This window comes from Tursiops truncatus, chromosome 3, assembly GCF_011762595.2.
Source record: "Tursiops truncatus isolate mTurTru1 chromosome 3, mTurTru1.mat.Y, whole genome shotgun sequence".
NCBI lineage: Eukaryota > Metazoa > Chordata > Mammalia > Artiodactyla > Delphinidae > Tursiops > Tursiops truncatus.
In genome coordinates this window covers 30,874,311-30,897,363 of record NC_047036.1, presented here as the reverse complement: position 1 = coordinate 30,897,363, position 23,053 = coordinate 30,874,311, and the positions used below count along the sequence as shown (strand labels likewise).

At 49.7% G+C, this 23,053-nt stretch overlaps 1 protein-coding gene across 3 annotated transcripts in view; it reads left to right on the top strand.

The window, feature by feature from the left end:
• Window positions 1-8,044: 8,044 nt before the first annotated feature.
• The window catches only part of GDNF (glial cell derived neurotrophic factor), a 28,841-nt gene continuing 13,832 nt past the window's right edge, over window positions 8,045-23,053 (top strand). Inside the window, exons 1-2 of one of the 3 annotated variants that reach the window (XM_019929243.3) lie at window positions 8,045-8,549; window positions 13,582-13,680. In XM_019929243.3, coding sequence (XP_019784802.1) covers window positions 13,608-13,680 — 73 coding nt within the window. In that variant the 5' untranslated portion in view covers window positions 8,045-8,549; window positions 13,582-13,607. Of the gene's footprint in view, window positions 8,550-13,581; window positions 13,759-23,053 lie in introns of all 3 variants that reach the window. The other 2 variants (XM_019929244.3, XM_073802067.1) reach the window with 2 other exon arrangements.

The window sequence follows — 23,053 nt, the reverse complement described above, 5'->3', positions numbered from 1 at the left end:
GTGTTAATTCCAGCAATGTTCAAACCTTAAACAAGCTGAGGGAAAGTTGCTGAATCAAAAAGGAGCAAACTAGGGGGTAATAGCTCCTCCAAAACTCTAACAAAGAACCTAAAGGCTACATCCAGTAGGCCCAACCGTCCAAAAATAAAGGTGGTGTCTCCAGGTGACTGTCTCCTACAGTCACCTGGAGACACCACTAAAATCCAGGAACATTGTTGTTCCTGTTCAACACTGTGAGTTCCTCTTTTGGAATCAGTTTGCAAGCTGTATCAGTTATCTGTTGCCATAACAATGCTGTGTAACAACCACAAAATCCCAGTAGCATACAACAGGAAGTACTTATTGCCCATCTCTCTGGAGTGGTCAGAAAGGCAGCTCTGTTGATCTTACTAGGCTCACTTACGTGGGTGGGGGCAGTAGGGGTAGGAGTCAGCTGGCTCTCAGCTGACCTGAGCTGTCACCTGTCTCCCATCCTACAGTAGGCTAGCCCAAGCATGTTCTCACAGTAATGGCAGAGGTTTGAGAGAGTAAGTGGAAACATATTAGCCTCTTGGGTCCTACGCTCAAAGGTGGCACACCCTCAATACCACTGCATTTTACTGGCCAAAACAAGTCACAGTGCCGGTTCAGATTCAAGGGATGGGGAAATGGACACCACCTTTATAGTAAAAGAGCATCTGCAAAGTCACATGACAAACAGCCTGGCTACAGAGAGCCCATCGCTGCAATTAACCACCAGGCCATACCAGAAGAGCAGTCTCTAAATTACCTTCTCTTGGTTTTAGCCCACCTCTATCACTAGAATTTATTTCAGATGGTTTGGTCTTTGCCCCAGATTAAACCCATCTTCAAATTCCAGTTAATTGCCACCACTGAACATGGTGATGCTATCTCAGGCCTTTTTAGTTCCCTTGACAACTGCCAACACAAGGCCTTATGAAGAGAGATGCCTAAACGATTTATGCTGGATGAATGAACAAACACATTCATATGTCATAAAAGTGTTTTGAGCAATAGCTTCTTGTCAGAATACACAGAAAATCTCCTCAGATGACCATTTTGAAATGGATGCCACATCCTAATATGTCAGTGCTCCTGTGTTTGTATAAAAAAGTAATCCATTTCATTTAGGTAATATTGCTACCACTCAACACTGTAAAGCAGATGCTTTATTACATTTACCTTACTTTTATCTTTTGTTTTTTACTCGGATGTCTAAAATGCACTTTCCAACCTTTCATCCATTATTTTTTGAATAGGGAAATCATTCTACAAATACATGCTTCCCTAAATTCATGTTGGGTATATTATGCACTGATCCTGCACTGGATAGAGAATGACTCTGAAAAGGATAACAATGACCTAACTTATGGTTAGGGGTTGTTCTGCAAAAGTTACATGATGGATCCCTCAAAGAATGGTTTGCAAATGTGCTTTTTGTAATATTAATTCTTTACATTTCTCAAGCTGACTTTCTCTCAAAGAATGCCAAGCACTTCACATACGGTCAGCCAGATCAGAGTGTAAATTATGCCCCAGGAGTAAGCGAATTGCTTGGAGGAAGGTGTTAACTCTTTCGGGTCACTAGGGTTCCACTTAGAGCACTGCAGGAGGGCAGTCATTTAACAAACAGCACCCCAGTGGCCGGAAAGTATACGTGTAATATAAATTATTCCCAGGGAGTCATTAATGAACTCAGAAAGTCTGGTTTATCATCTCATCTATTCACACAGTATCCCGGTGATGGAGACAACAAGGAAGAAGAGAAAAATTGGTGAGGCTGGCGATGCTAGAAGTTTCCTAAGCTCCCGCAGCCTGTCAGGGACGGAGTTCCAACTCGATTTGCCTGACCCTTGGGTTGACTTCCTCGTAACTAGGCCCCAGGATTTGGGGCTCTCAACTTGAAACTTCTGCTAATTGGGAGGAGGTGAGGCAAGTGAGGTGCCTAGGATGCAAAATGAGCCGCCTCCCAGTCTTGGGCCTGCTGCTAATTCAACGAAGGATATTTGCTTTGCGTAATGGCTTAAACCACCTAAGAAACCACAAAATCCGCACTGACTTACTACTTGCTTCTACTAACTCCGTAAATATTGATGAGGCTTCGTTAGTTGATTAATTTGTTTTCCCACACTGAGGAAAAGGGGAGAAGGCAATGGGGGCGGGGGTATGATGGCAGAGAAGAGAAGGCTGTCTTCTTGTTTTGTTGCCAAAGTTGGAAATGGTCAAATAGTGGGTCTATTTTAGGCAAAAGGAGAAGACTAGATTGAAGTCTGTGTTACGCAATTAATACGTGGCAAAGTGGTCCCTTGGAATGTTTTGGCTTGAAGGTCCAAATGCTGAGTCCTTGCCCCAGCGTCAACCATCCACTTTGGCAGTATCTCTAGCTATTGCCTGTGATTTCACATCTTTAGGAAGCCTCCAGAAGCTCTGCGACAAGCACGAGGCGGTCTACAAAAGGATCAGGATGCAGGTGTCTTGATTCCCCACTCAGATCCCTCTTTCTCAACACATCTCTGTGCCTTTGTGATGAGACCCTGTGTATCTGCTAAGAGCCAATCACAGAAATATAAAGGCCTTTTAGGGAGGAGGGGAAAAATCTATTTAGCACTGTGCTCGGCCTGGGAACTCTGCTATGCTCTAAAAGGCGGCAACTGACTTCTTTTCAAAGTTGAAAAAAAGTCTGTTGCCGCCTTTTAGAGCATAGCTCCCCATTCAGCCAGACGTCAACCTCTGCCACCAATAAGGAGTCCAATTGATTTCCTTGTATTTGGACTCATTTCTTGCCTCAACAAAGAATACTAAATCCCAATTTGAAAGAAAAATGATACAACACATCCCACATGTACTCCCCATTACTGCCACCGGAGCACGCACGCGCGCACACGCACACACACACACGCACGCGCGCGCGCGCACACACACACACACACACACACGTGAAGTCATTTGATCCCATGTTTTCTCGATAGTAAGGGTGTGTCACTCACTCAAAGAGTGACCTGGGATAAGTCACTTAACCCTCCCCGAGTCAGTTTTCTCTCCTGGTAAGATGAGATTAGACTAGAAGCCTCAGGGGCTTCCCAGCTCTGGAATTCCATAATTCTAGAGGTGATACATCTCCTCAGAGTTACAACTTCAACCTAAATGGAGTCAGCAAACTATGGCCCTCGGGCCAAATCCTGCCCACCACCTGCTTTCATATGGTCCCAGAGCTAAGGGTAGTTTTCACATTTTAAATGGCTGCAGAAAAAAAAAACCCCAAAGAGTAGTATTTCATGACGTGAAAATTACATAAAATTCAAATCTCAGTGTCCATAAATAAAGCTGTATGGGAACACAGCTGTGCCCCTTCATTTATATATTATCTATGGCTGCTTCTGCAATACAAGGGTAGAGTTGAGTGGCTGCAAGAGAAACTGTGTAGCCTGCAAAGCCTAAAATATTTACTATATCTACAGAAAACGCTTGCCATTTACAGAAAAAGTTTGCCACCCCTAGATCTAAGCCACTAGACCATGTGCAGAGTAACAAAGTCTGTAACCCTCTTACCTGATTAAAGTTTTATTACCCGAAGAGTCCCATAAAGTAATCCTAAGAACCAAAAACAAAGTTATGGATAATTAGACAACCTGATCCCAATAAAGAAACTGCTGGAAATCACTGATAAATCTACCATGTCAATGTCAGAATTGATTTCTCATGAGAAACGATTTACTCCAAAGAATTTAGCTACTTTACAATTTACTCTTTACAAAGAGGCCAATAGTCCCTTCTTCCCTTGTTCTTTTTTTTCTTTTCTCTTTTTTTAAGTGGTCTGAAGGATAGCGCATTTATCTTTCCCTTATGAGTAATCGTATCATTGGTGAAAATGACTGTGAAAGAGTGAGCAAAGCATGAAACAAATCCCTGCCCAATAAAGTGGTGACTTTGAAAAGGAAATTGCCCTGCTCAAGTGATGGGTTCGGTTTCAGCCGTCATGACCCATGTTATGAGGGAGTCCAGGGACCCGGGTCCTGGCCCTTCCAGGCAAAGCAGCTGCAAAGCTCCACTGGGAGCTCCGGGAGGATGCTCTGTGAATGGCCAAAGGCTGACCCGCAGCATTCAGCACTGAGTCCCCAGAGACTCCTCCACCTAGCCTGGAATGCCCCCCTCAGCTCCCCGGCCTCTCTGCTTACCTATCCCAATCAGGGCCCAGTTTGAGTTCCAAATATGGTCATACTCAAGGCCCATAGCCTCAGGATACCCTGTATTTTTTTTAATCATTTTATGTTTGTGTTTTCTCTTCCCCCGGACTGTAAGATCCTGGGGCACAGAGAGCACCCATCATCCTGACATCTTTCAGGTAAAGACCCACAATAAGTTCTGATGAAGAGAATGACACTGAAATGGGAAATTAGTAAGGTTATGAAACTTTTTTCTCAAAGAGGAGATGAGATGCTTAAACAATACTTGCTTCTCTCCTTCTGATTCTCTGGCAGGGTTTTCCAGACAAGAGGCCGAGACCTAGGGACCCTGTGAGAATTCTTAGCAGTGTGGTGTTGTTACTTTATCAGGGGACAATCCAGCTATTCAGAGCAGAAGTGGTTCTCTTCTGGACTTTGTTGAGGGACAGCTTCAAATCAAACATATCTTTGTTTCCTCGAGAAACGAGAAGATGGAGCCGCAGAGCTATTGGGGGGGGGGGGTCCCTACTTCCAGCATTAGGGGGCTTTGAGATGGTGACATCAGGCCATCCCCTTGTCCCCAAGGCACCAAATGCTTCCTTCCTGGCACTCGCTTTGGAAGCCGCTTTGTTTTTCATTGTCTGTGAAGGTCTGAGGAGATTTTTGTCAACATCAATTATAGTACTTTTAAATGTTGGGCTTTGCGGTCGGGGATCTTGAAAATTTTTAGGTTTTTTCACCTCTTCTGCAGTCACCTGAATGTTGTAACCATGCAAATAAATGTTCTTTCAAAACTAGGAGTATTTTCTTTAAATTAATTTTGTACTTTCCTTTATATTACTATTTAAGATAATTAGTAGTATTTCAAAAGGATTTAATATTTTGGAAGAGTCTTAGTCCTAGAACCTATCAAAATAGGTGAGCCTCTTAGTTTTGCTCTCAAAAAGAATCATGATAATGATAATGATTATAATCACTGAAAAAAAAAAGGCTAATTAATACCTCAACCCTGGCTGCCCTTGGAACAACTTAAGACAAAATACCAATTCTTGGGCTCCACTACCCAAGAAATTCTCATTTAACTGCCCAGGAATAGGGCCTAGGCATGGGTACGTGTTGGCAATTCTTCAGGGTTTCACTGGCCATGTAAAGATCAGACCTGAGCACCTCATATATACCTCTATCACAGCATTTACCACTTTACACTATGATTACTTGTGTCCACATCTCCCTCTCCTTAGAGATGGTAAGCGTACGGAGAGCCAGGAGTTGTATCTTATTCATCCTTCAGTCTTGTAGTAGACAGAGGTTTGTTAAACTCCAAGTGCCTGCCGTTAACACGGCTACTTCTGGGGGCCCAACTCCTGTGGAGGGAAGGCAAGAAGGAACTCTAGGAAGGTGGCCAGTCTCTGAACCACGTAACCCAACAACGTGAACATGGGTGATTAGCCCGGGAATAAGCACCTGACCAAGGGCTGCTGAGCTGCAGGGTATCCAGTAACCCGTATGTCCTGACCCAAAAGCTCAGTCCATTTCAAGCACCTAGTTAGTGCCCAGAAGGGCCAATTAGATCCTTTCACTAAAGGAGTTTAAATGTGAGATCAACAGAGAGCTGAGCAGTTGGTAGCAGGAGCAGAAGCCAAGAGACACCCAGAGAAAAACAGAGAGAGAGGAGCTGAATCACCTTGGCGGCTAAGCCTGTTAGAAGGGACGGCAGATGCCTACGGCTCAGGGGGCAGCAAGATAACCCAGTCACAGAGCCGGATCCTGAATGACCTTCCAGTTCCTGAACTTCAATCCAGTTTTCGTGAGGCCTGGCCGGGTGGCCTTTCCGGAAGGCTTTTCGGAGACACGTGGCTGAGTGGTGGAGATTCCGGTCAGCCTTCCTTCCACAGGGAACTCCCATTACATAGGGTAAACTCAGTGGTATTTGTGCTTTGCAACCCCCCCAAAAGCCCAGTCAAGCACAATTCCCAGGAGCTAGCACTTCGCCTGGCACATAATGAGCACTAAATCATTGCAGGTGCTTGGAAGGCATGACCACCCTCAGCGAAAAGCCTTCTGAAAATGATGAAATCGTTCATGGTAAGAACACTGACTACGGTCGCCTTCGAATTCCCAAAACAATGTTCAACTAGGATAAAAATATTAAGCTCGTGCCGTTTCCAAGTCCATCTACATTTCTACTGTAATCTACCAAAGAAGCAAATGTCACATTCAGCGGAACTACAGTAGCATCCTCATTTCAGCTAAGGTATGTTTGGATGACGTGATTTTCACTCCGCTTAATCTTAAATCACAGTAACCTTAGTAAGAACAATTTCCCTCCCACACTAGCTTCACTGACAAACCCCCAAAGTAGTTGATCTTTGACTTTTAAGAAGTTTAATAATATAGGATCTCCCCCCCACGTTGCCACACACATTCCCCCTGTCTATCGTCCGTATCAGCTACTCGAGGAACATGTACTCCCCAACAACCGGATGAGTCATAAAATAAGAGGTACATGGATGTAAACTGAGCCTGTTTACGCTCTCCCTGGCCCCAACTAATAAAATAAAAGAGGTCCCACTGAATCCAGGTCCAGTGGCTTCCGGAAAACAGGTTTCTGCTTAGCAAAGACATACATTACACAGTATATTATTTTAAAGGTAGAGCTAATTTCATGCCCTGCGTTGATGAAACGGATTTATGGGGAGAGTCATGTGCAGGGTGTGTAAGGACTTGCCCTCCTCATGTCCTCTACGAAAGAAGGCTCTGGCGCTTCTGGTGGTAAGCAAACCAACAAAAGGAATTCCTAAAAGGTCTCACAGATAACAGGCATAGGCGCTGGGCCCCTGCTCACTGGAAACGCAGCACCCAAGGGAGTGCTCGCTTAGGTTTCCATCTGCATTTTCGAAAATCTGGATGAAAGCAGGTTTTAGTCCAACCTCCCCCGACCTGTTCCTGATAAAGTGATCTTACGCCTCTGGAATTGGGATTCTGAATGTATGTGCCTACCCTACGTCTGGTATTATATTACAACAGCATGAAAATGGAGCCTAGGACTGAGGAGCGGGCCAGCCTCAGAAGCCTTCTTCATTGCCTGCCCTGTAATACATGATATGCAAAGCCTCTGACTTCAGCCAGCAGATATTTGGAGACCGTGTTGGCCCTAGCATGGGGACTAAACTAATGTGTGTTTGGGTCAGAAAGCGAATCAGAAAAGCCACTGGAGGGCACGTCACGGAGTGACAGCCCTATAAATTCTTCCCCACTCTCAGCGTGCCCTGGCAAACACTCGGCTTCCCTCCCCGGGCCGCTGCACATCTCTCCTTCGCAGTGCTAGGAGAACTCCGGCCAGCAGCTGTTCTCCTCGCCACTGCCTTCTGCCCTGCAGAAAAGCCAGAGGGCTAGACACCCGAGGAGGAAGGAGAGGCTTCGACAGGCGCGAGGAAAGCCCAGGGTAGCCCTCTACCCGACAGAGCCCCGGCTCAGAGAGCGAGGCGCGAGGGCGAAGCCGGGCGCGGGCGCCGCGGCCAAGTTCGGATTGCTCCCTTCGGTTCGTCTGCGCAGAGCTCCGCACATTCCTTCGGATCTACCCAGCGAGGAGGAGGCGCGAGCCCGGCAGCGTCTCGACGCGCTGAGCGCTCTCTCCCTGCACCCCGGGGAGGGGCGCCTCGCGTCACCCACTCGTACCCCGAGCCCCCGCCTCGGGAGCTCGGGCGCCTCCTCACTGTTCTCCGTTCCCTCCCCGCCGCCGCTGACTTTAGACCCCTCCCTTCACGGGGCCCCGCGCCTCCCCTCCCCCACCCGGCCCCCCGGACCGGGCTCTCAAGGACCAGCCTGCGCTCCTGGCGCCCTCATGTCTTCACGGGACTCTCGGCGCCGGTTGACGTGGTGTCTCGTTCGGATTTCCAGGCCAGACCTCAGCTCCGGCGGCAGCATCAGCCCGGCGCGTCTCGTGCTCCCAGGCGCTGCGCCCCGAGAAGGCGCAGAGCGCGGCCGCCGCCGCTGAACCGGCCGCCGCGCCCCCCGCCCGCGCAGCCCGGGCTAAAAGCGCGGCGCGCGCAGCCCTGTCACCCCCCACCCAAGGCAGCGGCGGCTGCTCGGACCTCGGTTTCTGGGGGTGCGGGGAGCCGGCGGGGGAGCTGTCTGCATCCCTCGCCCTTCTCGCGGCGGCGGCGGCGGCGGCGGCGGCGGCGGCTGCGGCGGCGGCGGGAGCCTTGGCCGCCGCCTCCTGCGCGCCCTTGCTGCCCCGAGCAGCCCCAGGATTGCGAACTCGTGCCCCTGACCTATCGGGCGGGGCTCCGCGCTCCTGCCCTCGGCCCGGATGGGTCTCCTGGCTGGGACTTGGGGCACCTGGAGTTAATGTCCAACTGGAGGTCTGCGGAGACCGGATCCGAGGTAAGCAGGGGAGCGGGCCTGGCGGAGCGGGCCTGGGGGGAGCGGGCGGGTGGCGCCCGAGTCACCAGCGGGTGCGTCGGCCTGTGCGGCGCTGGAGACAGAGGGGGCGCGGCTGCACCCCAGAGCAGGCGGTGAGACTAGAAAGAGGGGACACTAGAAGGAACCGAAGCGCCGAGAGGGCAGAAGAGAGAGAGAAGTGGAACCGGGGAGAGGCTGGGTTTGCGGAGGGGCAGGTTGCCTTTCCTCGTGGGCAAAAATCTCTGGTGCCCCTGCTGCCTCTGGAGCGGGCATATCCGACAGGGGCAGTTTCCCTCCCCGACTCGGCGAGGTGCTCTTCCGTCAAGTCCCGGGAAGGTGCGGGACTGGAATCGCCTTTGAACCTACCACGACCAGAGTTGGGTTCTCTGTGGACGCGCAGCTGCATAGATATCATTAACGGGAGTGTAACTGGGTTTGGTCTGTTCCAAGGGAAAGTGTAGGCCCCGGGAGGGACTGCTGCAAAGGTGCTGAGAACCTAAAAATAGAGAGCTCACCTCCTCCGGCGTGGTCTTGCAAATCTACATTCCTAGCCCTGGTCGGAACCCAGTTGCTGGCACTGTCCTAATGCCCGATATCCCACCTCACCATCCCCGTCAAGCTTAAGAGACGGGCTTCCTGAACAGTCCAGGACCAGGGCCTCCGCCCCGAGCAGACTCTTGAACCTTCTCAAGGTCTCCCCTAAGCCATCTCGGTGATGGGTTGAATGACTTTCGTCTGTACTCTGTGCCACCTCCCCCAGTAACACCCCCGCCACCACCCTGGCACAGCCTCAGGGCTGATTTCGCTGTCGTTTGGTTTCCAGACCCACCGGGTGAAAACGAACCCTCTTCGGGGCGGGGAATGACTCCCGCCGGAACCCCCAGCCTCCTGACGCCTCCCTAGTTTCGGGGCTGGCACACGCGCCCGCAGAGCCGACGTGCGCGCCCCGGGGGAGCTGCCCAGCCCCGCGCTCGCAGCACTTTTGCTCATTGGTGGGGACAAACACAACTCTTCCGAGCCCTGCTGCGGATGTGTTAGAGCGCACTTCACTCTTCCGCAGTATATTTGGGGGGAAGTATAAGTGGTTTACAGTGTTGTGTTAGTTTCTGCTGTACAGTGAAGTGAATCAGCTATATGTATACATATATCCCCTCCCTCTTGGACCTCCCTCCCCGCCCCCATCCCACCCATCTAGACCATCTTGAATATACACTTAAGTATCCCAAGGAAGAGATGCTGCTGCTAACCTGACGCACGCACCTCTTCCCGCAAAGCCCTGGAAGAGGGAGCTGCTGGGCTTCCGCCCAGCCGCGACCAGGTCTCGCTCTCACAGTTTCGCCACGTCTTCGCTTCGGCAGGGTTCAGGGACAGTGTCGCCTTTTCAACAAGTGTCAGGTGTTCGGGGAGCCCGCTGCGTCGCCAGCCCACTCTCGCAAGGGGTTCGGGTGCCCCTGGGTCTGGCACCCGGCCTCGGGCCCTTTAACAGACAGACCCCTTCCCAGACTGTCTGCAGAAGGCGGCGCTCATTCTTTTTCCTACTCTGGTCTTGGGCCCGACAGAATAAGTCCTCCGTCCGTCCAGGACACAAGACACAGTTAAGAAAAGCAGTTCATCTTTTCAGCAACTTCTGTCCCTATCCCAAAAGAAAGCCCCCGAGTTACAGCACGCCGCCACCCACCCACCCCCGCCTCCCTTTTCTCCTCCTGAGACCTGGATATCGAAGGCAAAGCCTAAACAAACCTCCCAGCCTGCCAGACACAAGAAGGCGCGGGGGCACTGGCGGCGGGAGCGCTCACACGCGCTGAAGCTGTCACTGTGACGCGGGGGGGGGGGGGAGTTCAAAAAGCAGGTTGCCGAGAAACCAGCTTAAGTGAGGTGGGTAGAGAAAAATTAGTGAGGATGAAGAGGGCTAGGAGCCTGAAAAGCAGGGATGCTCCTGAGGACATCCGAAGTTCCGGGGGGGGGGGGGTGGTGTAATTTGCATTTGGGGAAGGATTGTAAGGGGAGTGCTCGTTCATCGATTCTATGCTTAAAATGACAACGCAGCCCCAGCCGCGTGGGCGCTCCAGGACTCCGGCGGTTTCTGGTGCCCTCTGGTGCTGGGAACCCAGAAGCGCCCCACGGCGAGCGGCGGCTTCTGCCGGCACTTTTGGCTCTTGGGACGTCCTTTCCTCCCTGGACTTGGGGACCACCAGGTGCCGGCGCCCGCGACGCTCCCCTTTTGCCCTGCCGGGCGCGTAAGTCCTGGGCGTAGAGGGGAACCAGCCTGTAGGGTACGAGGACGGGTGCGGGGGCACCTGGCGGAGCCGACTTCGGGAGGAGAGCTTGGTTATCGCACGTGGCAGCGCGTTCCGCAATTCGCGCTCGTAGCAAAGGCGGACGGTTGCGGCAGAAATACGTCGGACAGATGTGCTTTAAGAAAGCGATAAAGAGACCATCAGGGAACCCGCGGGGTGTGGGGGGGGGTGTGTGGGAAAAACCTCTGCGTGGACCGCTGTGAATGCGAGCCGCCGCATTCCCTCCTCTTGCTGCGCCAAGCAAACACCGGGAACTAAAGAGCCGCTCCGGCTGCAGCCCGCCCCGGCGGTGCGCAGAGGGAAGAATGCGCCCTCCCCGTCCGGGGGAGGTGGGAGAGCTCTTTTCGTGGCCTGCGCCGCACCCGGCCGAGGGCGGGAACCGGGGTCGGGAGCCTCCTTTGGCGAGGCGGGGAGTTTTCCGCTGAACTCTTTTGCCAGCTTCGCCACACTTCTAATTGAGGATCTCCACATCCAATTTAAAAAGCCCTCCGTCGGCCAAGCAGGAAAAAAAGGAAAAACCCTCTTAATGCGGAAGGGAAATCTGGTGCCTCTGTCGCTTCCTGCTGGCGGCCACCGCGATTTGGGATAGCGCATTAATCCCGCGCCTCCCCGCCCCTCAGGGCCGCCAGCCAGTTCGCACGCACCCGCGAGCGGGCCCTGGGCGAGGGGGCGGGAGGCCTCGCGTTCTCCAGTCCTCTCTGCTCGAGCGCCTCGCTGGGCTCGTTTTGCACGGCCTGGGTCAGGTGTTGCCTGGGCCCCCGCGCCCCAACCCAGAGCCTTTCCTTTTCCCCGGGTCTGTAAATCAGCCAGCGGGGCATGGGGCGCTCGGAGCTGCAGGTTTTCGGAGTTCCTAGTCCCTACAGACTCCCCGAGCCCAACAGCTGCATAGCGAACAAACAGACGCCCAAAGGATGGAAAATGCATTCGCCTCCGCAGCGGTGGGAGGTGGCGGTCGAATGAAACGCTTCCCCGGGTGGCCTGCACCGGAAGCCGGGCGGGAGTTCTGGGTGGAGATGGGGGGCGGTTGCTGGAAGGGAGGCGGGCGCTCCTGGCTGCTAATGGAGAGGAAAGGGGCCAAAGTTTTTGTTTTTACCTGGAAACTCTTACTCTCTCCCACGGAGAAAGTTCAAGGAGATTTTCCTAAGAATCCCTTTTATTTGGAGGAAAGAGGGTAATAACTGCATGAGTGTCGTAGCCCTTGGAAACTGAACACTGGCATTGGGAAGGCACTGGGTCACACCGCACCCCAAGGCGCCCGGGTCTCCCGCCACCTCCTAATTGTGTGGGGCTTGGCCCCGAGTTGAGGGGGCTTTCTTCTCACCAGCCCCCTGCTGCGTGACCCTCCTTTCTAGGGGTGTGCGGAGGGACAGACCAAACGGAGGCCCCTGACTCAGAGGACCTGAGCCCCACCGCGCGCCCTTTCCTGGTCTAGTCCTTCTGGTGCCCGTACTCCTCTGTAGCGTCCCGGACCGGGTGCAGTTGTCCAGGAGTGACTGTGACCGGGCGTGGGGAGCTCGCAACTCCTCTGCAAGGGGAAGGGATTTAAGGCCACAATCTCGCAACACTGCAAAAATAAAGAGGGCGTTCGGGGACACCACGAACATTTTCAAGACAAAGGCAATCCCTACCTAACAGTAACGCTAAAGCACTTATTGAGCGCTTACTTTCTGCTTGGCTAGGCCTTTTCCTGTGTTAATATTCATAACCTTAAGAAATGGAAGTAGTATTTATTTTAAACTGAGTTGAAGCTTTGGGAAGTGAAGTAACCTAACTCAGATATTCCCCGGACAGCCCCAAAGTCTCCAAGTCCCTACTAACTTCTTGTTCCGACGACAAAACACTAAGTTAAATGGGAGGAGGAGGAGGAGGAGGAGGAGGAGGAGGAGGAGAGCTTCCCTGGTGGCGCAGTGGTTGAGAGTCCTCCTGCCGATGCAGGGGACACGGGTTCGTGCCCCGGTCCGGGAGGATCCCACATGCCACGGAGCGGCTGGGCCCGTGAGCCGTGGCCGCTGAGCCTGCACGTCCGGAGCCTGTGCTCCGCAACGGGAGAGGCCACAACAGCGAGGGGCCCACGTACCACACACACACACAAAAAAAAAAAAAAAAAAAAAAGGTGGAGGAAAGCGTGGGCGAGGTTAGTGGTGCCGCTGAGCCTGCCTCTGCCTAGCTGAGAGCAGGATCAGGACCCCCCGGCGGTCCCGCACTTGATTTTATTCCTAAAATAAAAGGCTGGTCTCTTGCTTGGGTCCAGGGCTCTTCCCCGGGGCCTGTGGGAGCTGCTGGACGGGGCGGGAAGCACAGGGTGAGGGTTGCCCGGTCGACCCCCAGGAAGCGGGGGCCGGGAAGGGGGGGGGGGTTGCGCGCCAGTGCTGGTGTCGTCGTGTTGGTACCGGCGGGGGCAGCGGCGCTGCTCGAAAATCCGACCCCTGGGATCCGGTGGCGGAAGAGAAGGGCACTTGTGGGATGGCCGCCAGGGAGGCGCACCCAGGAGCGGGGACGAGCAGGCGGCTGGGAAGGAAGGAGGATGTGTGTGTGTGTGGGGGGCGGTGCCCGGGGAACCGCCGGGCTGCCGCGGTCCGGGAGGAGGGCGGTGCCGAGTTTGGAGGGGAGCCCCGAGGACCCGCCGGGCCGAGGCGCCTCGGGCAGCGCGGCGGCCCTCGGCGTCCAGGCCTAACGCGCTCTCCCCGGTTCTCTCGCCCGCCCGCCCGCCCGCCCAGGTGCCGCCGCCGGACGGGACTCTAAGATGAAGTTATGGGATGTCGTGGCTGTCTGCCTGGTGCTGCTCCACACCGCGTCCGCCTTCCCGCTGCCCGCCGGTAAGAGGCCTCCCGAGGCGCCCGCCGAAGACCGCTCCCTCGGCCGCCGCCGCGCGCCCTTCGCGCCGAGCAGTGACTGTAAGAACCGTTCCCTCCCCGCGGGGGTCACTCCACCCGCCGCTCGCACGCACCCCAAGTCAGCCCCGACCGCAGTGTGGCCTCCCGACCCAGGGCAGAGCCGCGCTGGCGCCGACGCCCCCTCGCGGTTCGTAGCCACCGACTGGTGCCCCAGGACCCCAACACCTAGTCTGTATGTGGCACGCGCTGGTTTTGCCCCGCAGAGGGGCAAACATTTTTCTGCTGCTCATTTAGCGTTCCGAGGAACAGCTGTTTTCCCCAGCAGTACCACCACCACCACCGTAGGAGAACACGCAGTTGTCCCCTTTCCTCTGCTTCCCCATCACACATATACACACCCCCGTTTTTTTCTTCCAAAGCCCTCTTTCTCTGGGTGTGCCTGGCTGTGCTGAATTCTCCATCCTAAACTGCCCTTGCAAGGGAAGAGGCTGAGGTTTCACAAAACCAAGCCAGAGTCGGAGAAAACACAGAAGGGCCTTGATTTCCAGAACAAGCATCTGGGCAGTGTCAAATCTGTTCAGAAAAGTTCCAGTTCTAGAAAGACAACGATACATAGTGCTAGCTGGGGCTAGGGGGAAAAGAAACAAACCATCGTTCACTCCACACATGACAATGTTAACTCTTAAGAAAAGACCAGGTTATTAATATTAGGAAATGAGTCTGTGATTTGCCTCTCAAAAATGTCTTAGCAGTTTATCAGGGCACGTCAGCTATGATTTGATATAATTTACCCTCCGCTCTTGAGAAGTTTATCTACTGCATAAAGGAGAGTATGCTTCATCACAAGTTAGAGATTATTGGGGAGGTACGTAGCTAACAAAGGTAGCAGCAGAGAGTTTGCACAACCCCAAACTAAAGCAGTAGTGAGCGTCACCATAAGCACTCACCACTCCCGTTACCCTTCAAGCTATTTTGCATTTGAAACATGCACAGTAGAAAGGGTCCCAGAGTCAGCTGTATGCTAGAGTCCCCCAAACCTATGGCCTTGGGCTAAAAATTGCCCAGGAAATGTGATGTGTTTATCTTATACTTAATTACAACAATTAAAGCACCGTCTTCCAGAAGTCCCAGGGAAAAGAAAAAGTGCATTTTTCTAAGGCAAATTAAGACTTCAAGAGTGACTTAGGGTAGGAAAGAGAACACAGTTGATCCCTTGAAATTGAAGGAACTGTTCCAAGAGTTTCTGTCCATTAGTTGTATAAACCTATTTTTAAAGGCTTTGGTTTCAACCTCGAGTTTCCATCTTAGCGTGTACAATGTTTCCATCTTAGCGTATACAATGTTTCTGCAGTAGAAACTTAAAATGCCCTTTAGTGCCATTGTCTTCAGAACTGTACCCATGAGGGCTGAGTAAGTGGCTTTTCATTGGTTCAAGCAGCCTAGATCAGAGGAACAGGAACACAGTGGAAGGTAATAGTTTTCTAACCAAGACATTCTGGAGAGAAAAATGACTGTGCCTGATTGTGAAGCTGATTAATTCATGGAGGTTTAATTAGCATATCAGTATCGTGTCTACTTAGGCTTATTTAATGCTGGCTCCTGGTGCTGGCTCTGCTTTGGGCTAATTCTGTGACCTTGGACAAATTACTTACTACAGAACTCAATGAACAGTTTACAGCTATACAGTAAAGGAAGGCCTTTCCACTCCAAAATGCCAATGACCGTGAGATTGCCCCCCCCCGGAACCCCCCCCCCCCCGCACACCTGCACACTCCACCCTAACCTTCCTTTGGGAAAAGACTCATAAGAAAAGACCCCTGCTCACTGGACTCACCTGGGGAACTTTAATGACTGTTGATGCTGGGTTCCACCAGGAGAGATTCTGATCTCATTGGTTTGGGTCGTGGCCTGGGCATCTAGATATTTAGATGTTCCCCAAGTGAGTCTAATGTGTAGTCAGGGTTGAATCCCTATGGCCTGATAATACCCTAAGAAAATCCATGCCTCATGTAAGGTACAGGCAGTCACAAAGCAAGCAAGGTAGCCGTAATCCTACTGATGGACGGCGGTAGCTGGGGGTTCTGGGGAAAGGGAGATCACTTCCCTTTTCCAAAAGTGACGCTAAGTCATCAATGGACAAGATTCCGACCACTGTGTTTACATTAGAACCAGCAGAACACAACTGATTCTGTTTTACCTATCGGAAGACCCAATAGATCCTTGAAAGAGAAATGTTCCCAAAGAGAAAGTGAGCTGCGTTCTAAGCCAAACTGACTCCTTTCCAGGTATGTTCAATTCGGTAGCAAGCTGTCAGTGCGGGGAAGGAGGAATAATGACAATGTGCAGACTTTGAACACTCAACCGGTGTCAACATGCTGACATTTATATCCTGCACTGTACGCCATGCAACTGGTTAAGGCTTATGTAGAAAAACATTCAGTCACTCGTTTCATTTGAAAATAGAAAGTACCGTAAATACTGGTCCCTCTTCTTTTCAAATGCTTGTAACTTAATGACTGAGCAAAGGCTCGTTCATGCCACCTTGAGTCATTCTGTGCTGTTTAAAGGGGGCTGGACTGCACCCTGTCCACACACACACCTTTGAGGTTGCGTGTATTTTGCTGGTTCCAATATAAATGAAACAGCCAGAATTCTGTTCCTACCATTATCATGAGCTGAACCAACAAAGTAGAATTCATAACTGGCTCACTTGTTTGCCTAGAGGTTGACAATAAAGTTCATGGACTGTGGCTGCCTCCTGTAGCAACTTTGAACTTGTCTAAACTCAAAGACTTGTGATTTTCCCTTTGGGGCATCCAAGACTTTTCCCTTTCACTATCTTTGTTTTTTTTTTTTTATTTTGCTTTTTACCCATATCTTCTCCAAAGGGCGATTAGAGCAGGCCTGAGGCATCTAGAAAGCGAAACTAGAAGGTGATACGCACAGATGTCATAGCATTTTAGAGCCCAAAGGTACTCCTGTGGTCCCCAAGCCGAAAGATGTAAAGCAGCTTAGCCAAAGTGCCAGAGTTCCATGATGGCAGGAGGATGGTTTTTAAAAATTTGTGATCTAAAAGCACGTATTCATTCAACAAGTAATTAATGTGTGCCTGTATGTGCTAGGCACTGTCCTAGGTGCTAGGGAATCCTTGGTACACAGGCAAAAGCCCCGTCCTCATGAAACGTACTCTCTAGTAAAGGTACAGTGTGTGGTGCAATTTGGTAGCTTTGTAAACTAAAACTAAACATGAAGAACCTTGGGCTGAAAAGGTGGGCTTTCTATGTGACCGGAAACCAACTAGAAGAAACACTGGGCGTTCTTAAATTATTGCAGGTAATCCACAATTTATTGTAATCTAATGGGGTTATATTCCACCAGTTTGGTAGCAAGTCACACATTTTCCTAGAGAAACCATCTTACAAATCAAGCTATCAAGCTCCCAGACTAGCCCACAAAAATCTATGTAAACCCTGATAGAACTGAGATATAATTCACAATATTATTGGGCTAGAGTCTCTTCCCAGGTTGCTGGGTCCCCTAATCTGCAGAAGGAGGGCATAGAGCAAATCATGGAGTTTCAACAAGCAAGAGCTCACGTTCACACATTCAGATCAGTCTATGGTTTGGATCCCAGTCTTGCCACTTACCCAGCTGTTACTTAACAGCTCTTAAAGCGCAGTTTCCTCATCTGTAAAATAGGAATACTATTCATCCTGCCTCCGGGGGCTGCTGTGAGAGTTACACGAGATAATGCTTTGTAAAACCTGTGCCCCATAAACAGCGAGTGTACTTGCCACCCTCCTCCTTGCGGCATGCACCCAGTGAATGCCTTTTCTCCCGACACAGACTTTCACTTCAGCCCCTGCCAAGCCATTGCTCTAACTGGTGGAATTTCAAGCAGCCCCGACAAAGCATGGAGAGTGAAAGAAATGCAGGCCTTGCAGGGAGGCTATTTTGGGCCCCAGAGACAGTCAGTTGGTCAGCACGTAGGCGGGCCAGTCTTGCCTGGGATTCTGCCCCCCGGGGTCAGCTCCCCCTGGCTCTTCCCAGGTTTCACAGCTCCTTCCCTTCCCCATTCTCTGAGCCCACATAGTTCCTATGGAATTGTTCCCACCAGATTCCCATGGTCATGTTAGGAAGACCCTCTTCCTCATGGGAAGAAGAGGATCAGGGCACACTTAGATCCTTACAGGTAGGTGATAGGGGGGCTGTGAGTTGGAGGCTCCCTGTCTTGAGATAGAGTATTTCTGTTTTAAGTGATCCCACCTGGATACTTAAGATGTGTCACAAACTCAGCAAAACACAACTGTTAGTGAATTTAGTAAACTTTCAGCCCATGGTTCTTCGGCTAAGAAAGCTTCTAGTGCAATAAGCTGGTTAAATTTTAAGCTTTCAAATCTAATGTTGTGGGTTCAGAGTTCAGAATAAATAAGTGCCGTCCACCTATTGCTTCTTCTTATTTTAGGGACTATATGAATAGATGATACTGTAATAAAGTCCCTAGGCTGAAAAAGGGCTCTGCCACTTGGGATGGGGGTCCTGGAATCAGGAAATCGCATGTCAGACTTTTAGGAAGCACTGATTTCTCACTTGAGATGTGAGACCAACATCTCATTCTGGCCTCAGTCTGAAGACCTATTTCAAACTGTTGCTGTTTAGAGAAATCTATTTCAGGCGTAATTTGAATTGGCCAGTCGTAGGACCTTAGGCCGATCCAACAGCCAAAGAATTATTCTCAAAAGATTCTACTTTCACTGATAGAAAAATAAAAGCTATCTGGCATTTTCCCCTCCTAATGTCCCTTTCATCTTTGTTTCTTTAGCACTTAATGGTCCATAGCCCCTTTATTCAATTAAAACACATATTCTTTCATTAATCACTTGAGCTCAATCAGGAAGCAAGTATTAAATATCTTTCATGCTCTAGGTGCTGTGTGGGCATCTAAAAGGCAAAATTGTGAACTTAAATAGCTTATGATCTAGTTGTAAACTACGGATAGGCCAATGGGTGGGTGGGTGGGTGGACTGTCAGTCCGAGAGATAGCTATGTCTACCAAGGCATGTATGTTAGCTGTGGTCATGGTAAGAATTCCTAGCAATGAAGTCATTGAGATTTGGAGATTATAGCAGGAAAGAATTTGGGGGAGAGGGGGGATTTGAGCTGGTACTTGAAAGATGGGTATTAGGAAAGGAAGGGAAAGGGAAAAGGGCACATTCCAGACAAAGGAGAAGCAAAGGCAAATTTGTGATCACGATATGGGGAAGGGGCAGGTGGTGGATACAAGGAGGAGGCCAGATGAGTCGCCAAGTACTGAGAACAGGTGGCGGGAAGTAGTGTGAAATTTAGGATATCTCTGTAGGTGATACCCAGATTATGAGATACTGTAAAATCCAGGAAAAGAAGGTGCTTGCTCTGTTTCTGATGGCAGCGGGGTGCCGCTGGAGTGTCTCAAACAAGCAGGTGGCGGCGAGCAGGATCTCACTGCAAAGCCTTCTTGCTGCAAAACTTACTCAAGTCCCAAGCTTTACGAGTCTGTAGCATAGGCATAGTTTTCATTTTGAGTGTGCCCTTATTTTTAAAGTGTCTAGGCATAAGCACAATTGAATCAACCTGTTAATCCTCAAATAAGTGAAGAGCTACAAATAAAAACTTAAGTTAGTATCATACAGATGAACGTATTTATGAAACAGGTGTGTTAGTTTCTACTTTATAACAAAATGAATCAGCTATACATCTACATATATCCCCATATCCCCTCCCTCTTGTGTGTGCCTCCCACCCTCCCTATCCCACCCCTCTAGGTCAGAAAGCACCGAGCTGATCTCCCTGTGCTATGCGGCTGCTTCCCACTAGCTATCTACCTTACGTTTGGTAGTGTATATATGTCCATGCCTCTCTCTCACTTCGTCCCAGCTTACTCTTCACCCTAGCCATGTCTATTACAGGATGTTGAATATAGTTCCCTGTGCTATACAATAGGACCTTGTTGTTTATCCATCCTATATATAATAGTTTGCATCTGCTAATACCAAACTCCCAATCCATCCCTCCCTCTCCCCCCTTCCCCCTTGGTAACCACAAGTCTGTTCTCTATGTCTGTGAGTCTATTTCTGTTTCGTAGATAAGTTCACTTGTGTCATATTTTAGATGAGATTAGATCCCACCTATAAGTGATATCATACGGTATTTGTCTTTCTCTTTCTGACTTACTTCACTTCTTATGATAATCTCTAGGTCCACCCATGTTGCTGCAAATGGCATTATCTCATTCTTTTTTATGGCCGAGTAGTGTTCCATTATATATATATATATATATATATATATATATATATATATATATACACACCACATCTTCTTTATCCATTCATTTGTTGATGACCATTTAGGTTGTTCCATGTCTTGCCTGTTGTGAATAGTGCTGCTTTGAACATAGGGATGCATGTATCTGTTTGAATTATAGTTTTGTCCAGAAATATGCCCAGGAGGGGGACTGCTGGATCGTATGGCAATTCAATTTTTAGTTTTTTGAGGAAATTCCATACTGTTTTCCACAATGGCTGCACCAGTTTACATTCCCACCAACAGTGTAGGAGGGTTCTCTTTTCTCCACACCCTCTCCAGCATTTTGTTATTTTAACAAATAGGTTTTGCATATTGTCCTAAAATCGAGTAGGTTTGAGCTGTACTGGACAAGAGGAGATGTCATTTATCCCCGTTGTACAGATGAAGCAATGAGACCTAGAGTTTTGCTCAAGGTCACAAATCCAGTAAGTGGTGAAGCCAGCAAACCTCAAACTTCTAGTCCCAAAGCCAATAATGCTGCCTTAACACAGACTGCTCTTGTATTAGTAGATTAAGAAAACACAAACCTTGGCTTGCTAAAAATGTATTCACTAACTGAAACATGTATTTCTAGGAAAATCAATGAGCAAACTAATAGCAAGAAGCAAGGAATATTATATTTCCTTGAGGCCCTTTCTTTGATCCCTGTTTGGGCTGCAGTGGGCCTAGGTTCATATTATTACTGGATATTTCGAAGTCTAAATCAGGACATTTTAGGGAGAGAAGCATGTATTTCTCCGCACGGTCCTATAATATCGATGCTTTTTGCAGTGAGAGAAGGCTCCCTAACTCTTCGGGACAAAGTGAGGTCTCCTAGAATACTTGATAGGCTGATGGCATTTGGGAGGCCTTCGAGAAGGCACTTGCCCTCAGGTGGCTTCTGTTCCGCCCAGGGAAGGAAGCGTCCACTTGGGAAACCAAGGGTGACTGCACACGTGCCAGAGTGATGGCCTCTGTGGGAACAGGAGTGGGTGTGCACACACAGATCTTGGGTCACTATTGGGAATCAACTGCTTAGCTCAGTAGAGACAAAACCCACTTTTGTATGATTGTATAACTGAGCATGGTTTTTTAAAGTCTTCAAACTTTTTTGCTTGCAAACCTACAAAATTATGTTGAAAAACTATTGCACACTTCTAAAGTGATATCTGCAGTTTTATCACAAGTTTAAATAGTTGCAGCAGATGTAATTTCCAGCCCATTTGGGAACTAGATATGTGCTTCAAATCTATTTTTGGCAAAACCCTGGAGCTGCAAATGTAACTTATTCAATTCGTGGAAAATTATCAAACAAATCAGCTCAAATAGTTTAATTTTTGGTCAGAAAAGGTCCAACTTCATTTTCACTTCAAATGCCCATGTTAGTATACATCCATGACAAGCACCACGCCTCTGGATCCTTATTATAAGATGAAAGATGGATGGGTGGATGGACAGACAGGCAAATAAAGCACCATGCCTTGCCGTGAGTGCCTGGACAGAATGAAATATGGAATCACCTACTTTGATTCATTCATATGGGACTTTTTAGTAAGTGTTCATAGTACAATGAACACCCATGTCCCCTTTTCACCAAGACTGACCTTTCATTAGCATTTTGCTTCATTTTTTTTTCCCTAAACCATTTGAGAATTACTTGCAAACATAACAGTCAGTAGTTCAGCATGAACCTTCTAGGAGCCAAGGACATTACCTTATATAACCACAATTCAGTTATCAGTCTCAGGAAATGTAACATTTACACAATACTGTTATCCAATAGGTAGTCCATATTCAGATGCCCCCAATTGTGGCAATAATGTTCTTCATAGTTTTTCCCCTTAATTGAGAGTCACAACTTGCATTTGATTGTCATGTCTCTTTATTCTCCTTTAATCTAGAGTTAGCTCCCAAGCCTTTTTTCCCACAACGTTTTGAGAAGTCCAGACTGTCTTGCCTGCTGTCCTGCAGACTGCCCTTCGGTTTGCATTTGTGTGATTCTTTCCACATGATTAGATTTAGGTACACATCTTTGGAATCCTAAGTTCATGATGACGTGTCCTCACATCATGAGTCACCGATACCAGTTTATCCCAAGGAGCCATGCACGCCTGAACTGTCCTTAGAGGTGTCTATCCACCAGACAGTGCCTCGTGGTAAAATGAGTGAGACAGGCAGGAAGGCAGAAGGATGATTGTGAAAGGAGAACTGGCTGCAGGAGTATTCGTAGGTGGACCAGTCTTAGGACTCAGCGCATGTGGAATTTGAGGATCTGGACATTGATTCTCTTAAAGCTACCCGTAGACTCTGTAGAAAGTCCTCATGTAGCCCCAGAGGGATACGTGCCACAGTTTGAAGACACCCATCTATGCCGTGGTGGACACAAAATATCGTTCATGGGCTGTGGAGTCAGCTGATGTTTGTGTGGTTAACTTGGGGGCATTTCTAGGAAGACAGAAGAGGCAGCCCAGACTCCCAGGACAGGCCTGCACCTCCCGTCCGCAGACCACCATGCCGGGGCCTCCAGGCCTTCTCCTCCATGCGACATGCTGGACGAGCAAGGGGCCAGTGTCTGCGTCCCCTTTGTCCAGAGCCAGCAGAGTTAGTCTTCACGCCACTGCCTCCAATGGAATGTCAGTGAAGAACGGGCACAGACGTGAAAACCATAGGGACTTACTTTTGGTGCCATTTGTTAAGTACTTTCAGGCGCTGAACCGAAAATTTTCTTCCAATCCGTGTAACTCTCCCCATTTTCAGGGGAGATCGGAGCTGCACAGGGTCAATCAGCTTAACCAGACTGGACCCAGGAAAGCCTGAGGGAACACTCACTCTTTTGACCACACCACATGACCACTTCCTGCCAGCCCACCACTCTCCTACAGAACTCTTCTGGCTACGTCAGCGAGGAGAAAAGTCAGGCGTGGAGGTTTTGTGAATGCAGCTGTTTTTGAATGGTATGTCTAGCTAATTACCTGAAGAGTCTTCGAGATTCCAGTAAATTCATCCACCAAGGGGTAGAAAGTCCCTCCTCACA